Consider the following 9,737-nt stretch of genomic DNA (forward strand, 5'->3'; position numbering starts at 1 on the left):
AGTGCTCTGTCAACACAAATTAGTTAGCATAAATCAGTTAAATGACGAAAAAGTAGGTTTCTATTTACTTCTGACCACTCAGTATATATATATCATTATTTTATTATTGTTTGGTGATTAATAACTCAACTCTTCACTTAACGTTTCAGATTCAACTTAAATCATACTTACGACTAATTAAAGTAGTCTTATGCTTTATTTCTGGATATTTCATCTTCGAAAAACTACTTTCATTTAAATTCAGAACTTATTTAAGGTTTTAGTACTAACCAGAGTTCTTTAAGAGTTCTTCTTCTATATATTTATATTAATATCATGTGGTTGAACAAAAAGACTGACATTTAACGCTATTTTCAGGGCTAATGGTTACCTTTCCGGAATATAACTCCGCAAATAAAGAACATAAAAAAGATCCTTTTTCGTATTTTGTGGGTACGTTACTAGAGTGACGATTAAGTTCCGCTAGCCCCCAGTAGCACAGCGGTATGTCTGCGGACTTACAACACTAGAATCCGGGTTTCGATACCCATGGTGGGCAGAGCACAGATAGCCCATTGTGTAACTTCGTGCTTAATTACAAACAAACATTAAGTTCCACTATTCGATTAAAGTAGCCCAAGAGTTTGCGGTAGGCGCTGTTGACCACTTAAATTCCTTTAGTTTATCATTTGAAACTTAGGACAGACTACGCAATATCCAAAACAAAACAAACTTCAATGTTAATTTTTTTAAGTTTTTGATTTAAGATTATGATGATGGAATGTACCTAGTAATTGGGTCAGGTAGCTGAAACGCCACTTTGAACAGATGGTTAAAAACCAGCCGTAGTTTTAAATTAAGGTCGTCTATGCCTGAACCTTGCGTTAACTGTATGAGGACAGTAATTTTACTGCGCAAGTCTTGATCGATTTCTCACGTGTGTTATTATTCTCCCAAAAACCATTAACTGAAAAACTTCTTCTCACACAGCAAAAACACTGTATAGACGTCAAATTTCAAGAAGAACGTGAACAAGCCAGGTTCGAAATTCGTAATGTAGCTAAATCGCCAATGTTTCGGGTTTCCTTTTGACGTAAAACTCAACAATAATATGTCCTGCCATAAAGAAACCTGAGAGGGCCTGTTGGTAAGCACATGATTGGAGATGTGAAGGTTTCGAGTTCGAGACGTAAGGAAACCAGACATATTTTGCGCTTTAAAAGCAGTGGGTGCGTTATAAGAGTGTCAGTCAGTGCCACTGTTTGGCTTAGAGGTCACTTCAGGTGGCAGTTGCTGCTGATTGGTTACCTTTCCACTGGTATACGTTTCAAAATTAGGGTATACTGTGCCTGATCATTGGGTCTCTGACCTGCCCGTAGTCCATTGTGTACGTAAGGTGTTGTTGAGGTGAGAAAAGATAACTTTCAATAAAGAGATGAGTGATATAAGCACACACACATAGTTTCTACTCACAAAAACAGCATATTACACTTTTTTCTTTCCAATCCTTAGCATAAGTCCAAAGAATGTTAACATTATCAGGACTGTTTCAACTTTAAAATTCAATGCATCAATCATTTCTCATCTCCGTAGTCCAGTTTTCGGGTAAGTGCTTATGGCTGTTTTAATTGGCTGGTTGAAGCCTGCAAATAGCTATTGTATCGTCATGTCTGTTTGAAGTTAAGCACAAAGCTATACGATGGACTATCTGTGCTCTGCCTATCACGGGTATCGAAACCCGGTTTCTAGCGTTGTAAGTCCGCAAATATGCCGCTGTGCCACTGGGGGAGGGGGGGCGTATCGTCATGACGGAAGTTTGCAAAACGAACAAATAAATCGTCTCCCCTGGAGTGTCTCCATTAAGTACAAGACAAGTATGAAAAATGAGTGTTGAGTTATATATCGGTTACCGTTTCCAACGTACAGTCACAATTAGTGTCTCCATTAAGTACAAGACAAGTATGAAAAATGAGTGTTGAGTTATATATCGGTTACCGTTTCTAACGCACAGTCACAATTAGTGTCTCCATTAAGTACAAGAACTCAATTAGTAAGTAAAATGCTCTGATAAAATTTATGATAAAAATTAAAAACACTGTGTGAAAAGCAAGATATAAATAAACCTGTAATGTCTTTACGAATTAAACTTTTTTTTAAACAATATCAAAGCTAAGCCTGATACTTATTGCCAAACAAATGTGGAAATAAAAAGTCACTCGAATAATGATGTAATTGTTACTACTTTTAATTTAGTGAGAGAAAATAAACAGTCTACCAATGTAATATTCTTTATAGCTGTTTAACACAGTCTGAAAATAAACAGCGTAAGAGTAAATTATTCTGTACCATTATGTTTAGAACTAATATTTATATAATATTAAACTGTAATGTTTTAAAAATTCTATTGTATAAAAATTAAAAAGAGATGTAATCAGTAGTGTTGTCAATTTTGTAAATTTCCCAGGGTTATCTATTGTATCGCCTCCTACCCCCCCCCCCCCCCAGCACTAAATATTGGGGTTTCTATACTCGCGTGAGGAACATCGTGGATAGTTCATTGTGGTTTTGTTTTATTCAGCCAACTGGCATAAGAATGCTAGAAACACTATCTGTAAAATCACCAATTGTGACTGTGCGCTGGAAACGGTAACCGATATATAACTCAACACTCATTTTTCATACTTAGGTAAAATATTTTAAGTTCAATTAACGTGAATTTCTTTTTAAACTTTTTCTTTTCATACAATTTTGTAATTTTTAAAATGATGCTAAAAGCGTCCCATGAGAGTGATATTTTACTGTTATGCAATGTGATGTAAAATATTAGATAAACATATGAAGAGTACGTTCACGACACTTTCTATTGGTCCATACACTCATGATGAACATGATACTATCATTTGACAGAGTGTTGTCGTGACAGCACCCCTTTTGGTAGCCTGATCACAGCGTCTCCTGGCGATTTATGGACAACACACAAAGATAAAAGAACTAAAAACGGACACCTTATTAGTTGTTATATATATTTATTTTAAATAAGAGTTTTTGCTTTGGTAATTTACAAGCAATCGTCTCATTTAGTATAGTATGTGATAATGATGTTTTAAAATAAAAATTCCTCAAAATTTGAAACTCGGTCAGAACTTCTAAATTAGAGATGGCTATTTCTGAACCTTGAGACTTCCGACTCGGCCGTTTAGTCCATGTGATGCCAAGAATGACATTCAGATTGAAAATACCAATTACCAAACAACATAGAATACGTGAGTTTATCTATAAATAAGTAGTAGTTTTTTTTATTTATTTTGATAACTTACCATAAATAATTTCATTACACACATAAAATAATGATGATGTTTTATCATTGACATTTCAAGTCTTTTTTATTTGTTTTTTCATAAAAAAGTCATAAAACAAACATTTTACAATGTTAGACTGCCAAAAAGAAACAAAAAAAAATACAGAATTTGCCAAGGTGCAGAAGACATTATTTAGAGTTAGCATAGCGACGTGACTTGTACTTTGTACTAGAAACATTTCTGTTTGTATGATATAAAGAAGTATTACATACTCTAACCCAGTTGATCCAATCTTTTACATACAGTGGGCCGGACTGTAGAGGATTGAACATTAGAGGGCATAACGTGTTAATTATATGAATTGTTGAAACAGGGGTCTTCTGTCTGGGAGGATGTTGGTTTTAATGCATAAGTATGAAACTGATATGTGCGCGCGGACGTGATAACGTCATTCGTGTAGTCACTTGCGGCCTGCGATTGGTTGGATATCTCAAATCCATGATCAATACTGGTTTTGATCAACTGTGGGCACGAAAGCAGACCTTTCCCATCCCAAAACTGAAACAAACCAAATAACAGAGAAGTGCGTATTGTACCGGTTGATAAACAGAACATCTAAATACACATTTTTAGTACAACACCTTACCAACCACCCTTAAAATTTGTAATACAACATCCTGTAAAACTAGCAAATAATTTACTGTTATTAATTCTAATTGCAATGTGTTTAATATCAATAATAAAACAAAACATAATCTACACAAATCATTTCAACGTTTAACCCTTTCATTTATTGTCTTTAGTAAATGATTGCCGTAGAATAGATAAGCATATGGAAAGAGTCATGAACCAATTTCCTTGAACAAAATAGCTCAAAGATTAATTCCGTATGGAAAGAGTCATGAACCAATTTCCTTGAACAAAATAGCTCAAAGATTAATTCCGTATGGAAAGAGTCATGAACCAATTTCTTGGTTAATGCTTACTTTATACACCAGGACACAACAATGAATAAATCTAATATGACAGATTTGTGTGTGTTTGGTACGTTGGCCCATATCTTAAAGTATACAGTATTGTTAGCTTTGGTATATAAACGTATGAAAAGTGGGATTGTTCAAAAACGCCTTCTACAACTGGCCTGAAAAAAAAACAACATTAAGCAGTTTGTCGAGTTTCAGATTCTTTTGTCATATGATTTAACTATTAGTTTCTATTGGAGATCGTAAAATTCGAGAATATAGAAAAGGTTTTCTGCAGCTAAGTAAACTCGAATTTCATAGCTAGTTTTCACTAGGAAGCTTGGATATTTTAACTTAAAATTTATTTAAAAGGTAATTTACGAATATCAGACACTTTAAATTATTAACCCTGTTTTTACTCTTCTTTTAGCAGCACTTGGTCTAATTTTGACCCTATTATTTTTTGTTTTCGGTTGTACTTAGACGTGTGTGAATATGTGTGTGTGTGTGTGTGTATATATATATATGTATGTAAATAAACACACACTACTTTTCTTTATCCTACGAATTCATCATAATCTCGAAATTACAACAATGTTTTCTTTTGTCTCTAAAGAACACTTGGAAGTACCGCTTGGCATCGCATGCCCATTACTTTCTTCTTTCTGTTTCACAGAGTTTTGGATAGATTTTTGATTCTTTGGTTGTGGAAGAATAAATCGTTCTAGCTTGGTAAAGGGAACTTCAAATATCAGATGAAGAAAAGAGGCCACGCCCATTGACAACACAAGATAGGTGAGGAATCTGCAGACCTAGAGAAAAATAAAATATACACCAATAAGATTTTATTCGACTATATTTTTCAACATATTATCTTAAATTGATTTGCCAACTCCTTAAGCGGTAAGTCAGGAGCCTTTTAACACTGAAGAAACGGGTTTCGATACACGTTGTTGGCACAACACGTATAGTCCATTGTGAAGATTAGCGCCTAAAAACAAACAAATAAACAGATCTGATTCTATATAACCCTGATTAAAGTGGAAATTAACCAAACTTTCTGTTGAAAAATACCTTACGAAATTTTGAAAACTGATACAAATTCTATATTATATGTACATCAAAGAAGCGGTAGCACTGCCTATTTAGGGATGGCTCAGATTATTCATCGCAATGGTATTTTAAATATCTCCTCAATAGGTCATCAGAATCTTTACAATACTATACAGTGTTTCCTTTTATAACAATATCTGTGTAATGACCGAGTTCTAAGAATGTCTGTAAATATCATAGGAAAAAAATTGAATTTCTTGTTCTTCTTTCTTTTGCTTCTTTTTATTACATGATAACTCAAAAACCAAACCAATGGTGTCAACCAATTTTACGGATGTGACATAGCTTCAAACGCAGTATCCGCTTTTATAAGTAATATTAATAACTAGTAGTAATAAAAAAACTTATAATTCTAGTGTAAACGATGTTATCATTATCCCATGAAATTAGCTTTCTTACAGAAATTTTGTGTTCCTTTGAAAAGCTTAAGTACATGGTCAAATAGGAATTACCAGCCGATAACAATTAAACAATAAATATTACAGTTGGAACCTCCTTGTATTTAGGACTTGGTTATAAATACAACCTTCCCATGTGTATTGAAACACTGCGTTAAAAAACAACAACAAGCAAACAAGTAAAGAAAAACTTTTCAAAAAAGGAAGTAAATGTAGGGATGGCTAGTATCATTCCTTGTAAAAGAATGGAAACAAAATTGTAGGAATAACAATTAACATATAGAAAATTGAGTTTAATTTATCCTGTTTTTGTCTGTTAACATTCTACTACACTGTGTGTCTGTGCTATTATGTAGGGATGATGCAAACGCCATCCCTACCATCTTGTTTGCATTCTTTTTGAAGGATTGATATTAGTCACCCATACGTTTACTTTTTTTAAGAAAACGATTTTCTTTACTTTATATCAGTAAACGGGAAAGGTTTAACAACAAGATAAACGCAGCTTGTATTCAAACATTTTATCATTAAAACAGTTACAAGTATTTAACTGTCAAGCTAAATTTCTTAAGTAACACTTGTTAATTAAAACATTTTGAAGTTCTGCGATGGTAAATAAAGAAATCTTTTAAGTGATTCATTTATCCACTTGATATCACAATATTTAGTTAACAACCAATGAGCCACATTCACAGAGTCACCCTAAATACAGTGTAAGCCAAATACCTGTTCAAAGTGGCTGAAGTACTGATTTTCCCTCACTGTACCAACCCTGACAAATATAATCAACGGATGTATCAGGTAAGCCATGTAGGTCAGCCGTCCAAGAACGATGAATGGTTTCCATGACAACAGTGCATTTACAGGACCTAGGAATCACAGTCATTAATACAAATACCATTTCATTTGAATCCTTACATTAACATCTGTCAACGATAAATGATAAATTTCTCCACTTTTGGTGTTATATATATTGTACTTTTTGTAAACTTACCTCCATATCCATACACACAAGCACACGTGATCCAAGCTAACCCTAAAGTAAACACAGTTCTGTGGATCGAAGCGTATATGATTCCAACTACAACATTTGGTTTGATTCCGTTATGCCAGTCATAAGCTCCAAACATGACAGCTGAACACGAGACAGTAGTAACGATCCAGCCAAAAACCACAACAAGCTGAAAGAAGAACGAAGTTGTTTCATAAATTATTACTATTCGTACATTAACAATTCTTAAGCTACTCATACTGGGATGAAGCCAAAAATATAACACACGAAGTTGTTTGACACATCATTGTTGTGTGCCACATTAACAATTCTTAACACACGAACGTTGATATATGACATTTTATGAGTGAAGAACGTTTGCTACAACAAATTAATTTCGTCTTCACACTTCACCCTATTATCCATTGTCTTCATTACTGTTTTGCTAGCTGTAGGGAGTTTTCAAAGTCATGATGATGAGCACGTGGTTTAATGACTAGAATTTTACTGCAAGTTAGAAACTATTTGATTGATTAACTAGTTAGCGATTATGTTAGTCGGTTTGTCTGTTACTTCAGTGCTACGAATATTGAGCTTGTGTCTCATCAAAGCATGAGAAGTATACTTTAGTACTAGAAAATTAACAAGTAAGTGACTATTTAGCGTTCTTTGTGAAGTTAGGCATATTGTGAAACCGTAAAAGGTTATAAAATATTTAGTCGAAGAAACAAAACGCATCTTGTTATTATCAACTGGACTGGACTTTGAATTATTTTATATCCAACAATTCAAACGTGAAAAAAAACAACAACAACATACATTAAGAGAAATAGGTATGACACTATGATATTTTTAATAAAAACATTAGAAACTATCAATTTAACATCACAAATATTTTCGCTCTTGTCGTATTCCGGTTCTCTACGTGTCTATGTACTTACTGGTCTCAACCTGATGTTTCTGCGTTTCAGCAACAGGTAGCCCGTGGCCAGTCCAATACAGTACGGACCAAGATGAGTGTAGGGTCGAATATGGATATAACCGCCTGTTTCTATGTTGGTTCTAAAACGTAGTAATATATGTTTAATGTCCGTTAAAAACAATAGTAAATGTTTGAAAAAGTCAGGACGGAATTGCCAGAAATATAGGTCTAAATATGTCTAAAAATGTCTGACAAAAGAATGAAATAATATTTTTATTACCTTATTATTAATAAAGCTAGAAAAAATGGAGAAAGTTTAAGGGTTTTGACATCATTAAAAAAGCAGTCTTGAAAATTAAATATTAATCCAGAAGTTGAGCACGGAGTTATTTTTTTTTCTAAGATTTGTTAAATGAATCGTTTCACAATTGAGATTTGGCGATAGTTCAACTGGTGGATTATATTTGTGTCAAGCTGAATTATATTTGGGTTTCTATTAGCGGATATAAAGAGAAAAGGCTTGCAGTGGGAATTTTTTACAGACCGACAGATGATACTGATCAAATTAAGTGAGATTAAGATTTCGGCTGTTAATGAGGTCATAATTATGGGTGATTTTAATGTTAGGCATATAGATTGAGGAATGTTAGAGTCAAACTATGAGGGAGAAAGGTTTTTGGAAACTGTTCGAGATGGCTTTCTTCACCAATTAGTCAAGGAAACTACTAGAAATAATGTTATTTGGGGTTTATTGTTAACTTCAAATACAGAAATGATCGAGTGGGTGGAAACTGGGGAACATCTGGGTGCAAGTGATCATTGCTCTATTAGATTCAATGTTTTTCTGCATACGGAGATAAAGAATAATGATATTATCTGTTGTGAATTGGATAGCTGAGTTATTTGGAGACACTGATCAGATTTGGAACATTTTTAAATATAAATTTTAAATACTCAAGGTAAACGTATTTCTTACAGAAAGAAAAGGGTAGCTACAAGTAAAAAATCAGGTTGGCTCATAAAGAGATGAAATTCGAGAAAAGCATAATAAATTTAAATTGACCAGTATGACAGAAGATTTAGAAGATTATAGAAGATCAAGAACGTTGGTGAAACAGAAAATTAGGACATCAAAAAGGATGTATAAGAAAAGTTTTGGCTAAAAATGTAAAAATTAACAGAAAGGGGTTCTTTAAATACATTAAGGATAACAAAATGTTAGGATGGAGATAAAACCTTTGAGGAATGATAAAGGAAGGCTCGTATCTGATGATTATGAGATGGCTGGGTTATTAAATTTTACTTTTTCTTTGGGTTTTACTAACAAAGATTTAAGCAGTATTCCACATCTTGATCAGTTGACAGATGGAAACAAGGTGACTGCATTAATTCTGAACTGGTTAAGAAAAAATTGGGAAGTTTAAAGAATGATAAAGCTCCTGAACCAGATAATATTTCCCCAAGGGTTTCTAATGAGGTTAAGGATTGGATGTGAGCCACTTGCTACTATTTTTTGTAAGTTCTTGAATAGTGGGCAGGTGCTAGAGGGTTTGAAGTTGGCTAATGTTACACCTCTTTTCAAGGAAGGTGATGAAAGTTGTCCCAGCAATTATAGGCCTGTTAGTCTTACATCAGTTGTGGGAAAAGTTTGGAAAGTCTTATAAAATATGCAAAATCATTTAATAAAGTTTAGAATTTTATTGGATAGTCAACATGGTTTCACTAAGGAAAATTCTTGCTTTACAAATCTTTTGACATTCTTTGAAAAGGTTACTGCTTATGTAGGTGAAGGTAAGGATGTAAGCATTTGACATGGTGCCACATAAAAGGCTTGTAAAAAATTATCTCTATATGTGTGGGAGATAAGTCACAAATGGGATAGAAGAGTGACTGGATGGAAGAAAGGGTTGTTATAAATTATTGGGTGTTCCTAGCTATGAAGAGGGTGTTACTGCTTTAGAACAGTATTTAAATCATTTAGTGAGTTTGTCGACTAAATGACACATGGGTTTTAATTATAATAAATGCAATATAATGCATGTTGGTTATCATAATTTGAATTATAAGTATAAT

The 9,737-nt window shown here is 33.5% G+C and overlaps 1 protein-coding gene across 1 annotated transcript in view; it reads right to left on the reverse strand.

The window, feature by feature from the left end:
- Positions 1-6,673: 6,673 nt before the first annotated feature.
- The window catches only part of LOC111088408 (nose resistant to fluoxetine protein 6-like), a 31,049-nt gene continuing 27,985 nt past the window's right edge, over positions 6,674-9,737 (reverse strand). Inside the window, exons 13-14 of the mRNA XM_022398450.1 lie at positions 7,684-7,804; positions 6,674-6,932 (exon numbers count right to left, since the gene is read on the reverse strand). Of these exons, the coding sequence (XP_022254158.1) occupies positions 6,681-6,932; positions 7,684-7,804 (373 nt within the window). The 3' untranslated portion in view covers positions 6,674-6,680. The remainder of the gene's footprint in view (positions 6,933-7,683; positions 7,805-9,737) is intronic.

Source organism: Limulus polyphemus, unplaced genomic scaffold, assembly GCF_000517525.1.
Source record: "Limulus polyphemus unplaced genomic scaffold, Limulus_polyphemus-2.1.2 Scaffold3698, whole genome shotgun sequence".
In the NCBI taxonomy this organism is placed as follows: Eukaryota; Metazoa; Arthropoda; class Merostomata; order Xiphosura; family Limulidae; genus Limulus; species Limulus polyphemus.